At 53.1% G+C, this 14,857-nt stretch overlaps 2 protein-coding genes across 7 annotated transcripts in view; one reads left to right on the forward strand and one right to left on the reverse strand.

Moving 5' to 3' along the window:
- Nucleotides 1-5,078, forward strand: part of NT5C3B (5'-nucleotidase, cytosolic IIIB) — an 8,955-nt gene extending 3,877 nt beyond the window's left edge. For 4 of the 5 annotated variants that reach the window (XM_015599350.2, XM_006924630.3, XM_006924628.3 and 1 more), the window contains 4 exons: nt 196-285; nt 1,837-1,999; nt 2,876-3,076; nt 3,972-5,078. In XM_015599350.2, the coding sequence (XP_015454836.2) occupies nt 196-285; nt 1,837-1,999; nt 2,876-3,076; nt 3,972-4,106 (589 nt within the window). In that variant the 3' untranslated portion in view covers nt 4,107-5,078. The remainder of the gene's footprint in view (nt 1-195; nt 286-1,836; nt 2,000-2,875; nt 3,077-3,971) is intronic. The other variant, XM_025041611.1, reaches the window with a different exon arrangement.
- Nucleotides 5,079-6,395: 1,317 nt separating this feature from the next.
- On the reverse strand, nt 6,396-14,092 carry FKBP10 (FK506 binding protein 10). 2 transcript variants are annotated; one of them, XM_006924631.3, is made up of 10 exons: nt 13,544-14,089; nt 11,168-11,313; nt 10,634-10,823; nt 10,376-10,521; nt 9,822-10,011; nt 9,500-9,645; nt 8,667-8,859; nt 8,152-8,294; nt 7,791-7,954; nt 6,396-7,436 (listed from the first exon to the last, which is right to left on the reverse strand). In XM_006924631.3, the coding sequence occupies exons 1-10, from the start codon at nt 13,789-13,791 to the stop codon at nt 7,251-7,253; spliced, it is 1,752 nt and encodes a 583-aa protein (XP_006924693.1). In that variant the 5' UTR covers nt 13,792-14,089; the 3' UTR covers nt 6,396-7,250. The 2 variants fall into 2 exon arrangements, with proteins under 2 accessions (XP_006924693.1, XP_024897378.1); XM_025041610.1 differs by lacking the exon at nt 8,152-8,294 and having other exon boundaries at nt 7,226-7,436; nt 8,636-8,859; nt 13,544-14,092.
- Between the last annotated feature and the right edge of the window lie 765 nt (nt 14,093-14,857).

Genomic DNA, 14,857 nt, shown 5'->3' on the forward strand with positions numbered 1-14,857 from the left:
TGTCTCTCTGTTGTGTTGCTTTCTCTCTCTCTCTCTCTTTTTTTTTTTTTTTTAGACAGCCAGATCCTCCAGGAAATAGTTCTCTGAGGCCTCCATTGTCAATTCTTCCAGAGAGGACTTGCCCCTGAAAAGGGAAAGGTCACTTTACTTACTTAGTGATTTGGATTTGGGGTTTTGTGGGGTGTCTGTTTCTAGGTGGACCAAAGCGCACAGTCTCTTGTGTCAGCAGAAAATTCAGAAGTTTCAGATAGCCCAGGTGGTTAGAGAGTCTAACGCAATGCTTAGGTAAGTTGCTTGCTCTGCAAAAAAATAGAGGCTGGGAAGGAGTGGAAAGGAGTTAGTTGCTGGGAGAGTGAGCAGAGACATATAGTCCCATGAGCACTTGAAGTGGGGAAGGTCTTGCTTTTCCTCTCTGGATGCTGTTGAAGGTTTTTTTCTTCTCTTGGGTGCTTCCTAGGAAGCAGTCTGCTGGTAGTGGGTATGGTATGAATGTGACCAAGGCTTCATCTCTTGAGAAAAGGCATCTAGCTCATTTTTCCCAATGGGAAAAAGACTTTTAGGATTGCCATGGTGACTGGTGTTCTTTATGCAGACATGGGAGTTGGCTGGCCTGGGAACTTCGATCATTGGCAGCCTTCACAGTGCAGCTCTCTGCTGGAGCGTCTTTACTGGGGGAGGGATGGGAGCACATAGGGGAAGGAGTTGTCTCAGGTGTCTGTCCTTAAGGATTGTGTATCCTAACTGGGGACAGAGGCCAGCTCATGAAAGGCCAAGAGAGTAGAGATGCGTGCAGACCCAATAAATGCCGGGGTGGATTGGGGTATTTCTCAGCAAATCTGCCCTAGGATTTCTGCCTGGTTGTATTTTACAGTTGACCCTTGAACAACAGCAGTTTGAACATGCTGGTCCAGTTATATGTGGATTTTTTCCGATAAATATTCAGTTGGCCCTCCAGGTTTCACATCTGTGGATTCAACCAACCACAGACCAAAAACAGTATTTTCTATCTGAAGTTAGGAGTCTGCAGATACAGCGGGCTGACTATATGCATTGTTCCACGCCATTTTATTTATTTTATTTTTTTAAATTTTTGCTGCAAAAAGCTTTATTGTTTCAATTTGGTCCAAGGCATGGGAGAGGGCTCCAGGATGGTAAGAAGGCTGCCTGCTGGTTTCAGGGAGAGGCTCAGGCACGAGGCCAACACCAGGGGGATGCAGAGGGGCCCCCAAAAGCCTCTGGGCTCCAAAGGCTCTTAGTCATGCTTGAGAGTGAGCCTTTTGAAGAGGTACTCGCCCAGCCCAGCCTGGGGGCCGGCCAGCCTGCGGAGGTTAGTCAGGTGGTCTCCACGCCATTTTATATAAGGGACTTAAGTATCCACGGAAGTCTTGGAACTAACCCCCGCTTCGGATACTGAGGGGCAACTGTAGTTAAATTTTTGGGGAGACAAAAGTTATGTGTGGATTTTCGACCACAGGGGGTCGGCACCCCTTGCCCCCATGTCATTCAAGGGTCAACTGTAGTACAGAAACAATAAGAAAGTATGAGCCCATGCATATGAAGTTCAAGGACAGGCAAGCTAAACAATGGCGATATGAAGTCATAATAAGGGGAGATGGCATTGATCTGGGAAGCTTGATCTGGTTGGTTATTACATGGGCGAGCACATATGAAAATATCAATTGAGCTGATTATTTAAGATTAGTGCACTTTAATCATTCGCTATATGTATTTTATACCTCAATTTATTTATTTTTTTTAAAGAAAAAATTAAATACATAACCCAAGTAGAAAATAAAGAGTAGCAGAGGCAATGCTATTCCGTTCATCTCTTTTCAGGGAAGGGTACAAGATGTTTTTCAACACCCTCTACCAAAACAGCATTCCGCTTTTCATCTTTTCTGCGGGCATTGGCGATATCCTGGAAGAAATTATCCGGCAGAAGCAGGTGTTCCACCCCAACATCCACGTTGTGTCTAACTACATGGATTTTGACAAAGATGTGAGCCAAATCTTGTTTCGGCTGGAAATGGACGTGGGGTGGGGCCCACCAGCCAGGGCACGTCACCCTAAACATTAACCCTGACCTGCGGGGGAAGGAAGGGGAAGGCATGCTGCTTCTTAGTCCTCTGAGTTCTTTATTTATGTCAGCTAAAGACAGTTACTTTTGAAGGACCCACTCTTTGGTCCTTCAAACACTCTTTGGTGTTTGGCCAATAATCGGCTCTCTCCCATGGGGGACCTAGTTTAGGGGTCACCCAGGCCCCATGTCACTGGCATGAGTCACGTGCCATCCTAGATACTCAAAGGCTTGGGCTTTGACTTGTTTTTCTAGAGCCAGAAGTGGACTACTCTGACTCCCCCTTGTTCTAACTTCTTCCCTTTAAAGCCAGTGGCGGGAACTTCCATCCCTTTGAACTATGGTTAGGAGGTGGCCTGTAGCTGAGGCTTAGCTCAGATGTAGCCTGAACAGTGCTTATATCGCAGGCTTCATGCTTCCACCAGAGTAGGTGACCGACAATGTTTGATGGCCCCTGTTAGTTTAAATCAGGGATTACAAACCTTGTCTATAAAAGACCAGGTAGTAAATGTCTTAGGCTTTGTGGGCTATACGGCTTCTGTCGCAACTACTCCACTCTCCCGTGCAGAAAAGCAGCCATAGATAAGATATAAACAAAGGCACACAGCTGTGTTCCAGTAAAAGTTAATTTACATAAATAGGCCAAGTCTGGCCCATGGGCCCTACTTCGTCAAACCTTAGTTTAGACCACAATGAGGTTTGGTGTTATACATGGCTTTCAGGATTTCCTTTCCTCTGTGACAGAGGCTGTGGAAAACTGTCACTAGACAACTTCTGTGTGTTGTCTTGTTTATTTAGGGTTTCCTACAGGGGTTCAAGGGCCAGCTGATACACACATACAACAAGAACAGTACTGTGTGCGAGAACTCCGGTTACTTCCAGCAGCTTCAGGGCAAAACCAACATCCTCCTGCTGGGAGACTCCATGGGGGACCTCACGATGGCTGATGGAGTTCTAGGCGTGGAGAACATTCTCAAGATTGGCTTCCTAAATGACAAGGTAGGTCGGGGACCAGGGCTTCCTCCTTCATGGCTTGCTGCTTCAATTCCTGTTAACAAGTGCTTATTGAACACCTATGTACTAGACGCTGCATTAAATGGTAGAGGTACAGAAGTAAGACACAAGCTGTATTCTCCAGGAGAGTATTCCATATTTTCATAGGAAGATAGGAGACACCCAGTGAGTAACACTGTATCCTCACCACGTGGCGTGATACTGGAGTTCAGAGACGGTAGTGCCAGGCATTTCATTGGAGCCTGCACTGGCTGAGTGCTCTTGATATGCCAGGGACCTTAACTCATTTAATTCTTACAACAGCTTTTGAAGTAGTGACTGTTATACCATTTTACAAATGAAGAAACAGGCAAGCAGGTTAAGTAACTTGCCCAAGGTGATATAGTTTAGGAAGTAGTGGGGCTGATTACCAGTCCTCTTAAATCATACTTGTAAGGCATGATTAAGATGGGAGATGTCAGTATTCAGGATGTGGGTTTATAATTTAGAGAAGAAAAATACAGGAACAGACCAGGGGCCAACAGGGGTGAAAACAGTATGGTCATAAAGGGGCTACAGTGTGGTATCGAGCTGGAAGGCCACCAGTCCTCACTCAGCCAGCATGTGCTGAAGTCCCGCAGAATGTTTGAGCCTTATGAAAATTCTTTCCAGATAGATTAGAGGTAACATCTGGTTTTTAAATTTTAATCTTCATTACTGTCCTTTTGACATTGGCCCCAGGGTTAATTGTGGCAGCCTGTGCCCATTGCCATCTGTGTCTCCATAAGGGTAGATTCCCGTGACCTTGAACAACTCTTGGGGAGTTGTGGCTCCCCCAGCCCCAGGTGCTGGAGAGTCAGAGGGCGTTTTGGGGCCTCTCAGTCTCCCTTCCCCTGGGCAGGTGGAGGAGCAGCGGGAGCGCTACATGGAGTCCTATGACATTGTGCTGGAGAAGGATGAGTCGCTGGATGTGGTCAACGGGCTGCTGCAGCACATCTTGCACCAGGGAGACTGGGTGGAGATGCGTGTCCCCTGAGCGTGCATGTGCAGGGCCAGTCCCTGCAGGCTGTGACAAGGAGGGGAGCCTCGCTGGGCGGCTGCTCTGCTGGGAGCCTTCTCTTCCTGGTGTGTACAGAGGAAAGTCCAGGGCATCCACAAGCTGCTGGGTCCTTGCCCCTCCCCCCTCCTTTCCCCGGCGCCTTCTGTTTGTGTTCTCCAAGGCCTGAGGGAGACCCTGCCAGCGGGGAGGCAGCAAAAGCCATTCCAAATGAACTGTGGACCTGTAGGGTATTCGTACTCCAGGAATCATTTGGTCCAGGATTCTTTTTTTTTCCCCCCAAAAAAATTTTAAACATGGGAAACTCTTCAAACAAGCTGAATGTATAAAACAGATCGAAATAAAAAAAAGGAAAAACCAGAGCTGTTTTGATTTGGGAGTTGGGGGGCAGAGCCTGTACTCTTTGGTCCTGGAGGTGCAGGAACCTCCAAGAAGCCACTAGGGCTCCATGGAACAGTTTGAAAACCACCGAATTAGACCAGAAGACCCCCTGAGCACAGTCTAAAATGTCTGTGGGGATCGAGGTGGGCAGGCAAGGTTGGAAGGGTATGTTCCTGACCTTGAGTGGTTTGGCTTTATTCTGATGCAGCTGTTAAAGTTGAATTTCAGCTGGATCTGGCCAGCCCTTCCTGCAGAACCCCCTTTAGGAGTCCCCAAAGGCTTCCATCTGGGCGTAGATTTTCCTTGGGTGCCCTTGGCTCCTGTCCATCCTTCTCCTCATGAGTTCAGGGCCACCAGAATGAATGACCTAAGCGGGATGGATGACGGTGACCTGAAGGGAGAAGGCACTCTGCGGCAAAGTGAAGTAGAAGTGGTTCATGCTCTGTTGTCTTGCATAATTGGACTTTTCTTCACAGATCCTTTCCCTTCTCTCCCCGCTATTTACTTGGATGGTCAAGAACTAGCTGAATTCTCTTTAGGGTACCTTTTGAAATAAAAATGTAGACCAGTCAGTTCTTGGTGTTTTCTTAGCCTGTTCTTCCCTCAGAAATTCAGCCCCTCACTCTCCTCCTGAGGAAGCCTGGCTGTTGGAAAGTTGTGTTTATCTGCAGATATGAAGGGGAAGAAGGTCTCAGGAGTGTGAATTGAATCCTGCTATGCACACCTAGGTGTGTGACCATTTAATCCTCACAGTGACCCTGCAGGTAGGTTTAGTTTACAGATGGCTCAGAAAGGACCAGTAACTTGCCCAGACCCCATAGCTAGGGGCTAGAGCCAGGGTTTGTTTCTAACCAAAGCCGGGTCTTGTCTCCTGCATCATGCCGCCTGCATATGGCCTTCAGGGCTGTCCTGTTAGGTTTTGGGAGGGGTGGTTACCATCTGAGGATGGGTCTGTCAGACTTTGAGGTGACTTAAGTATGCCTTGGGACCAGGAATTGTCAAGTCACTGGCTCTGGGGAGAGGTTAAGTCTCTTAGGGGATCCTGGGCAAGAAATAAGTGCTCTGGGGGCAGTTCAGTAACCAGTTCTGTCGTTTTTCTCTCCCGAGCATCCCTCCAACCCGTCTTCCCATGGTCCATCTCCATCGCATTGGCCAGAGTCCAGCAGGGCAGGTGAAGGCAGATGGCCTGACTGGTTGCTGCTGAAGCGACACTTCCCCCAAGGCTGGGGACTTTGTTCGCTACCACTACAGCTGCTCTCTGCTGGATGGCACCAAGCTTTTCTCCTCGTGGGTCCAGGGCAGGGCCAGGGCTGGGCAGGTGGGTGGGCCCAGGCAAGGGGCGTCCTCCCCATAGCACCTACTTTTCCCCGTAAGTTTCTGTGTATGGGGAGCATAATGGGCAGGAGCAGAAAGGGAGGGTGAGGCTGTATTCCCTCTGACAAGAAGGAAGATCGGGCAGGTGGTAATGGCCGGCAGCCAGGAGCAGGGAGAGGTGGGAATATTGCGGTATTGGAAACGATCTGTGTGAAAGAGCAGAATCTGACCTGCGCAGTTTAATCCTTGTGTTTGTATGTTGTGTTCGGGATCAGGGACCTCATCTTTCCATTCACTTGGGACAGTTAGGAGACCAGGACCATCTCTCCACACCTTCCCTGCAGGCCCTTCTCTGTGGTCACTCCCCACCCTCCCTCCGGCAGACTGGGGCTCCTTTTCCACAGTCAGGGCCCCTGGATTAGGCCTCAGGGAGGCAGAAGCCTCCAAAAGGGAGACTGACCTAGGGACACAGTGTCGAGCTGACGAGGCATGAAGACAACCTGCTTTGTTCCCCTTTCTTCCCAGTCTTTGGGTCTAAGGGCCTCCCCCCAACAAAAGACCACTTGCTGAGGCTTCTGGTTTAAGTCTTTTATTTGGCACAAAGGAGAGAAAGAGATCTGACACCAGTTTAGCCTCTTGAGTGTGCAGAGCTCGGCCTGCCCCTCCCCCCTTAGTCCCCAATGAGCCCTTCCTAGTTTATCTCAGCCCCAAACCAAAGATTTCATTTTATAGCCCTAAGACCCATCTAAGTAGTTTTATTCACCCCACCTTTTCATTTTCCTCCTCTTGCTCAGCCCCTTAGAGAAGGCAGCCTTCTTTAGGGATGAAAGGTGACAGACACACAGCCCAGCCCTGACCTGGGGCACCCCAGCAGTGAGGGGGAATGGGACAGGTGTCTGGGACGGTGAGGTAAGGCTCCCCTCCTGGGGCAGCCCCCTTCCCTTGGCGCCGGGCAGAGCTGAGGGAGGAAGGCTGGGGGTCCTGCCAGCCCTGGTGCATGCTTCCGGGGAGGTGTCATGACAGGAAGAGGGGCTGGAGGTGGGGATGTGAGGTAAAGTACAAACAGAGGGGAAGTTTGGGGAAATAAATGATGAGCTTGACCTTGTTCAGTGTCTGGTGATGTGGAGGTGTAGGTCAGGAGCCAGCAATGGCCCCCCATCCAACCCCAGACTTCACCAATCCCCAGATTGGCTCTGTAACTCCAAAACTTGTAAAGAAGTGTGGGGTTGGGAGGGAAAAACCAAGTAGAGGTCTGTGCTGTGGATTTTACTCTTGGGCTGGTGGGAAGACCAGAGTTGTCTCCTCTGACCACTTTAGATGCTCTCAGACCTCAGCCCAGCAGAGGGGAGGGTGACTGCTGGAAGTCAGCCCCACTGCCCACTGTCCCCCCAAAAGTGGGACTTTGCAGTTTGGGCCCAGGCCCCGCCCTTAGAGCTCCTCATGGACCCGTTCTTGGTCCTCATCCGACTTCAGCTTGAGTTCCTCCAAGGTGATTTTGCCATCTTGGTTGCGGTCCTGGTTCTGGAACATGTCCCCTATGGTTTTCTCCGGGTCCTGCCCTGGCATGAGGCGTCCTTTGCCCTCAGTAACTTGAGCCTTGATGAAGGTGGAGAACTGGGAGTGTGGAGAGCAAGGGGGAGGGTGGGCGTGAGGGTCTTGCCTGAGGAGCCGTGGGTGGCCTTGGCAAGAAATCCCAAGGGAAGGCCAGCCAGTGAGGACTGAGAGGAGAGGAGCCGGTGCTGGGGTCCTGAGCAGGACCAGGGCAGTGGCAAGGGAAATGGGCCACGTGAGTGCCGGGAGAGATGGCAGGGACCAGGAACCCAAGGCACCGTGACTGGCGCAGGAGCATGGGCACAGGTGGGATGGTGGGCATGCACCACGTTCTTGCTAGATGCAACCATGCAAGTTGGCTTCTGTTGGACCGAGAGTATGGGAATGCTTATTATAAGGATTGAACTCCTCACCCACCTCCTCTTGGGGGACCTCGCCGTCCTTGTTGAGGTCCAAGTCCTCAAACAGGTTGGCAGGAGGGTCCTCATGCCACACAAACAGGTAACCTTCGGGCAGCCCCTCTTCCCGGGAAACCAGCTCCACCTCAAATAGCAGCACAGCACTGCCAGGGACGCCCCGGGCTGGAGGGAGGGAGAAGAGAAGGCAAGGGTTCCAATCAGGCCAGGGTCTGGGCCTGGCTTTGCAGCTTGCCCAGTGTGCTCCCCAGCCTGCAGTCCTCAGTTTCCCCTCTTGGGAGCTGGAGAGTGGGGCATGGGCTGTTTACAGAACCTCCTGGAAGAGGCAAAGGGGGAGGGCCAGACCAGTCTTTGCCCCTCACCTCCGCTCTCCCCGTGTGCCAGGTGTGGGGGCACCACAAGTTGCCGCCTCTCTCCCGCACACATGCCCTGCAGGCCCCTGTCCAGGCCTTCGATCACCTTGTTGGCCCCCAGAGTCGCCTCCTGGGGGGCCCCGTAGTCATGCCTAGGGGAGGAGCAGATTCTCAGGTCAATGCCCTCCGTGTCCCCCACCTGCTGTAGGCCCAGTTCCCAAGTCACTCCTGGTGCCCACCCCACGCAGCAAAGTGTGGGGCCCAGTGGTTTAGAGATGGGATACCTCTCTCATCTTGCCACTGCCCCTAAAGTGTGGCCTTGAGGGCCCATCTCTCCTATTTCCGTTTTTCCTCCATAAAATGAAATAGTAGCTCCTCTACTACCAGCCTCACCCTCCCTTCCCCCGCCTGCCCATTATGCTCCCCATACACAGAAACTTAGGGAGAAAAGGAGGTGCTATGGGGAGGACGCCCCTTGCCTGGGCCCACCCACCTGCCCAGCCCTGGCCCTGCCCTGGACCCACGAGGAGAAAAGCTTGGTGCCATCCAGCAGAGAGCAGTTGTAGTGGTAGCGAACAAAGTCCCCAGCCTTGGAGGTCTCGTTGCAGATCTCGGGGGGCCGGGACAGTGTCTTAATTTCCACTGGATCTGCAGGGTTGTGGAAATCGATGACGTGGACATCGAAGACCAGCACAGCCGAGCCAGGGATCTTGTCTCCTGGGACCAGAATGGGGGAGTGGATCAGCCTGGCGTCTAGCAGGGGCTGCTCAAGGTCTCCATGCAACTGTCCTGGGGTTTCAGACGAGGATGGGATGTTTGTCCACATAACCAGTTCTTCCAGGGGGCAGGGGAGGGAGGGACCTGCCAGTTAGAAAGCCCTTTACACGCAGTATTTTGACCTCTCAGTAACTTACTCTGCCGATCAATGCGATTAGTCCCATTTTATAGACGAGGACACTGAGGCTTCCAGCAAAGCTGGGTTTCAAATCCAGGTCTCTCTGCTTCCTAGGGCTAGGCTGTTTCTGTTGTTCCATAACCATCCCCCTTCCCCAAACTCAGAAGTCCTCCCATTTTATAGACGATGACACTGAGGCTTCCAGCAAAGCTGGGTTTCAAATCCAGGTCTCTCTGCTTCCTAGGGCTAGGCTGTTTCTGTTGTTCCATAACCATCCCCCTTCCCCAAACTAAGAAGTCCTCCAGTGTGGAAGGGGAGAAATGGAGGGACTGTCCTGGTGAAAGGGATGGAGTCCATGTGGCACGAATGGGGTGGGTGACCGGTTTTTGTGATGAGAGGGCAGAGCAGCGGGGGAAGGTGAGCGAGCAGTTCAGGAGAGGAGCTGAGGGGCAGCAGGCCTACCAGTCCCATTCTCCCCGTAGGCGAGGTGCGGGGGGATGGTGATCCTCCGGCGCTCCCCCATGCACGAGCCCTGCAACCCCTGGTCCATCCCGGGGATGATGTAACCCTGTCCCACGTAGGTATTGTACGTGTGGTTGCGGGAGTAGCTGCAATACAAGGGGGGCGGGCCGGCAAGGGAGTCAGAGGGGCCCCTGCCCTTGCAGGCAGCTCAGAACCACCCCCAGCTGCTGCCTCGGTGACCCTAGTACCTGGTACTTTCCTTCCTGCCTCCGCTTCTTGCCTTCCCCCCAGCCCCACCCTCCCTTCTCAGGACCCCGCTGACCTGGAATCAAAGAGGGAGCCATCCATCAGTGAGCCATTATAGTGGTAACGCATGAAGTCCCCGGCCATGGCTCTCCTGACACAGCCAGGTGGTAAATCCAGTGTCTCCAGCTGGACGGTGTCCTTCGGGTTGTGGACGTCGATCAGTAGGACGTGGAAGACCAGGGAGGCCTGTGGGGGGATCACAGTCCCTGGGGAAAAGACAGGCTTGAACCATATAAGCAGAGAGCAAACCGAGCTCCTCGACTCGGGAGAGCTATGTGAGCACCCTGCAAAAAGGTGCTAACCCCACTCTCCAGAGCCCTTGCCCTCAGCAGTCCCGTGGGTTGCTCCTCCTGTGAGGCCTGAACTGGGTTTCCCCTGGGGCCACCACCAGCCCATACTGAACCTCTATGTGAATCAGAATAAAGCACCCTTTCTTACTGAGATGATCACCAAGGGCTGGATTTCATCCCTACTGGCCTCCTTGGCTAGCTGCCCTTGTGCAGTATACAACCTGAACAACTGTATGCGGCAGCCCACTTCTGGGAATCCCGAGTCCCTCCCTGCCCTCACCATAGCCCTTCTCGCCATAGGCCAGGAAAGGAGGGATGATGATCTTCCTTCTCTCTCCGGGACACATGCCCAGCAGCCCCTGGTCCATGCCCTTGATCAGCCAGCCCGAGCCAACGTAGGTGTCATAAGTGCCGCCCCTACTGTAGCTGCAGAGAATGAGGTAGAGGTAATGCTGCTGGAGGAGGGAAAGGCAGGATGGGCCCTGCACTCCCCTCACGCTACAGTCCCCAGCACCCCAGGGCTCCCTCCAGCCCTTACCTGGTGTCAAAGGCGGTGCCATCCAGCAGTGTGCCATTGTAGTGGTAGCGGACAAAGTCGCTTTCCTGGACCATGCGGGGGCAGTGGGGTGGGCGCAGCAAGGTGCTCACCTGCACGGTGTCTGCCTGGTTCCACACATCCAGCAGAACCACATCGAAGTAGAGGGTGGCATCCGGGGGAATGAGCCCCGCTGTGAGGGCAGAGTAGCAGGAGCTCATGTTCAGTGCAGCCCCCACACTAGGGGGTGGAGTGGAGGACTGAGTGTCCTGCTTGGCCTCCCCCTCTACCACCTCTCGTCCCCATTCCTACTAGTCAAGCTATGATCCCACCCAGGGCCCCGTTATTTCCCTTCCTCCCAGCTCAGGACAGGAGACAGAAACTCTAGTCCCAGATCTGCCACTGTTCATACTGCATATGCAGCTGACACTGGGCAAGTCGCTCTCCCTTTCTGAGCTTCAGTTTTCTGGCGCCGAGGTCCTTGATTCTGCTTCCTGGTCTCCTCCATCCCCATGCCTGTGCCCGAGCCCTTCTCACCCACACCGATGCTGCCGTAGCCCAGGTGGGGAGGCACAATGAGGCGTCGCCGCTCGTTGACACACATGCCCATGAGGCCTCGATCCATGCCAGTGATAAGGCGCCCCACGCCCACCACGATGGCCACCGAAGTGCTGCGGTCATAGCTGGGGGACAGAGAAAACAGATGGGATACAGTGGACTCAGATGTGTACAGGTGAGGGTCACAAAGCCAGATGTTACCTTCTGCACAGGTATGTACACGCACATGCATGCACACACAATCCCCCCATATACAGGTGTAGATCCACATGCTCCTCACCTCCCTCTGAGGTCAGCCATGACCCCTAACTTACGAGGCTGGGCAGTTACAAAAAGGAAGTCCCCAAGGAGAGGCTTTTATTCTCCTGGGATGGGAGTTGATGCAGGCCTGTCTGCTGCTATTATCTGCTGACAGCAAAGGAGTGCTAAGTACTTCATCAGGTGAGGGAGGAGAGCATTTATTGAGCACTTAGGATAAGCTGATTAAATGGCTGGCATTTTACACTTATGATCTTATTGTCTCCCCTGTGAGGTGGGCGTTATTGTTTTCACTTTTCTTATGAGAACAATTGAGACTTGAGAGACAAAGTGACTTGCCCAAGGCCACAGCTAACATGGGGTCTGTGGAACTCCAAAGCCCACATTTGTGGCCCTACACCATCTATTCACCAAGGAGGAAAGGAAAAGGGAAGCTGTGGGGGAGGGGGAGGCGAATAGGGATTGGTTTTCGATTCTGAAAGAGCCTATTCTAAAACTGCCATGGCTTTTATTTGTTTTTCGTTAGTTTTAACTTATTTTAAGTTTTCAGAAGTTAAGGGAGGCTGGAAGATTTTTACTTTGACCAAAGGGGGCCATGGCTTGTGAAAGTTTTCCAGGCTCAGCACTACATGAACTGAGGCCAGCCAGGCTCCCAGAGTTCCTACCAGGCAGTCGTCCCACAACTCCAAACCCCTCCCCTACTCCTAGTGGTCAAAGGCTCAAGGCTGTACTCCTGGCTACTGCCTATATATCATTTTGCCCACTGAGCTGGTTTTCTGACTGGCCTGCCTCCTTCACAGTGCTGTTGTGAGGGCTCGAGCACCAGTTAAATACTTTTGGGGCATCCAGTTCTCCCCAGAGTCAAGGCTAATACGTATTGAACCCACTTTCAGATTGCCAGGCACTGTTCAAATTTCATGTTCATTCATCATCTTTTTTGAGTCCTATCATCAGCCTTAGGAAGTAGGGACTCAATTTTCAGTTTGTTTTTAATCTCAATTTTTCAGATAAGGAAAGTGAAGCTTAAAGAAGCAAAATTTCTTGTCCATGGTCACAGCCTGGATTTGAACCCAGGGTCTTGGACTCTGGAGTTCATGTTCTCACTCAATATACTGCCTGCCCCCAAAGCCATGGCCACTGATTTCCATTGGGCCAAGTTATGTGTTTTGGGGAAGGATCTAAGAGGGATGACTTCTTGGGGGTTCATATGTGTCACCAGAGCCCAAGGTTTAACTGAAGCTGACATGCAGCCCTGCTTGCCCTACCCCCACCAACGAAAATGCACTTGCCATAGCAGATCAAAGGCCTGGACCAGCCCAGAAGCCAGTCTTTCAAGCCCCAAGGCTGGTAAGATGGGTGGCAGCCCTGGCCTGGTACAGCTAAGATGTGGGGGCGGGGGCGGGGGGGGCGGCGGTGCAGGAAGACCCAGAGAAGGAGGTATGGAAACCCTCTGAGGAGCCCAGGGTGGCATGTCCAATTGTGACACGTAGACAGACAGGGTCTCTACATGGAGCTATGCCCTATACTCCCAGATCCATCCTGCTGTCTTATTATAATGCCCACTGCTTAAGCACAGGCTGCTAATCAACTCCCCTCTCTACTCTCTTCTCTATCTGCAAAGGCACTGAAACCTAGGGTTGGAACCTGAAGGGAGTCAGGATGGCTGGGAATGTAGGGGCTCCCAGGCTGAGACCACTGGAGGATTCACATGCAGCAGAGACCATGCTCTCCCCCAACAAGGCCGTGGACCAGAAAGTCCCCTGCCCATGTCTTTAAATAAAGTGCTGTTAAGTAAATAGAGCAGTTCACCTGGATTATCACATACTTTGGGGAATGTGGGGAGCTTTGTGAAAGAAATTGAGGTCCTTGGAGAGGCGAAGGTTTGAAGTCGAGAGAAGAGGATATATCTTTGGGGAGATGGATGTCTAGGATGTCCCGCCATCCACCCAGGGTGCTGTGTTTGGGGTTAAGGGAATCGTGGAGTACCAGAAAGCAGACACAGCTTAAAAGGGTAAGAAGGGAACCCAGGACCTAGGAGCGCCTGGCCCGGGCTCAGGGAAGGGGAGTAGAGATTCTGGGGCCACCCGACCCCATTACCTCGAGTCAAACTTCTTGCCATCCTCAAAAGTGCCGTTATAGTGGTAGCGCACAAAATCTCCCATCTGCACTTCCCTGGGACAGGCCCTGGGGATGTGGTACCTCTCGATGACCACGTCTTCCAGGGGGCCCCCGGCCGGACTGGCGCGGCCCAGCCCCCTCCCCACCGCCTGAACCAGCAGCAGCAGCAGTATCTGCAGTAGCGGGGGCCGGAGGAGGGTGTGGTTGGGGGGCCCGGTGCGGAACATGGTGCCTGGAGCTGGGACCGCCGGCAGTGAGGGAGAGAGTCGCGGCCGCCAACCTCCTTCACTACCCCTCCTCCCAGAGCTGGCTCCCCCCCTTCCTGTCCTCCTTCCCCACCCCCGCCCTGGCCGGTCCACGTGGAATGGGGGCTGGGGAGACTGAGATGGCGAGGCGGGGAGGGGGGAGTGGAATGGGAGAAGAGGGCCAGGCTGAGAGCGTTAGAGACGGAGGAATTCCACCCTTTTCAAACCCCACCCCGGGCTGAGAGACTGAGGCCTAGCGGGGGAGGGAGGTTCGAGAAAGATGAGAAGTAGGCGCTGACTCCCAACAAAAAAAAAAAAAAGAAAGAAAGAAAAAAAAAGAAAGAAAAAAAAAAAAACTTGTCTTTTTTTTCCAGAGCCCCCGGGTCCTAAAGCCGGGCTGAGGTATCCCTTGCTGCTTTTGTTGGCACCCCCAAAACTAAGGCCTCTCCGGGAGGCTGGCGAGGCTTCAGAATCTCAGTGCTGCCCCAACCCCTACTATATCAGGGACGGCTTCTCCAGGGACGAGGAACTACTTTGTCCTGCAAAAGCCGGACTGCCAGAAGGGCTTTCTGACGTGGGATGGAGATCGAGAAGGGGGAGGTGGTGAGAGTGGAGGGTGTGCGGGGTAAAACTAGGTGTGCGCCTCCCCGTCGCAGGCTAAGGGAACACTTAGCGTGACCCCTTCAGGGTTAGGGGCGTGGGGCGTGTGCAGAAGAGGCAACGTGATGGATGGAAGACCGAGTTCCAGGGCTTGGACAGAGCAGAGGGAGGTGGCATTTCCCTTTATTTCTGAATCCTAAGGTTTGGGGAGGGGCTTTCTGGCCTCCCCATCCTTGAAGGAAGCGTCTCCCCTGTCACCATTTGTCGAGGGGAAGGCACCTAAGAACCGGGCCAGGACAACGTAGGGGATTCAAGACACCATTGTGCCCTCGGAAAACAGGGAAGACTCAGCCCTCTGGCCCTCCGGGGACCTGACCCCAGGCAACTACGCCCCTGGCTGGGCGCGGCGCTAAGACCCAGCGGGCACGCCGGCCCGGCCCCTGCCCCT

The sequence above is a fragment of the Pteropus alecto genome, unplaced genomic scaffold, assembly GCF_000325575.1.
Source record: "Pteropus alecto unplaced genomic scaffold, ASM32557v1 scaffold98, whole genome shotgun sequence".
Taxonomy (NCBI): Eukaryota; Metazoa; Chordata; class Mammalia; order Chiroptera; family Pteropodidae; genus Pteropus; species Pteropus alecto.

Coding starts and splice junctions, on each gene's coding strand:
- FKBP10 (XM_006924631.3), bottom strand. CDS start 13,791: ATGTTCCGCACCGGGCCCCCCAACCACACCCTCCTCCGGCCCCCGCTA. Junction 9,646..9,821: donor GGCTCCCTCTTTGATTCCAG/GTCAGCGGGGTC, acceptor CTTGTATTGCAG/CTACTCCCGCAACCACACGT. Junction 8,860..9,499: donor CTACGGGGAGAATGGGACTG/GTAGGCCTGCTG, acceptor TTCTGGTCCCAG/GAGACAAGATCCCTGGCTCG.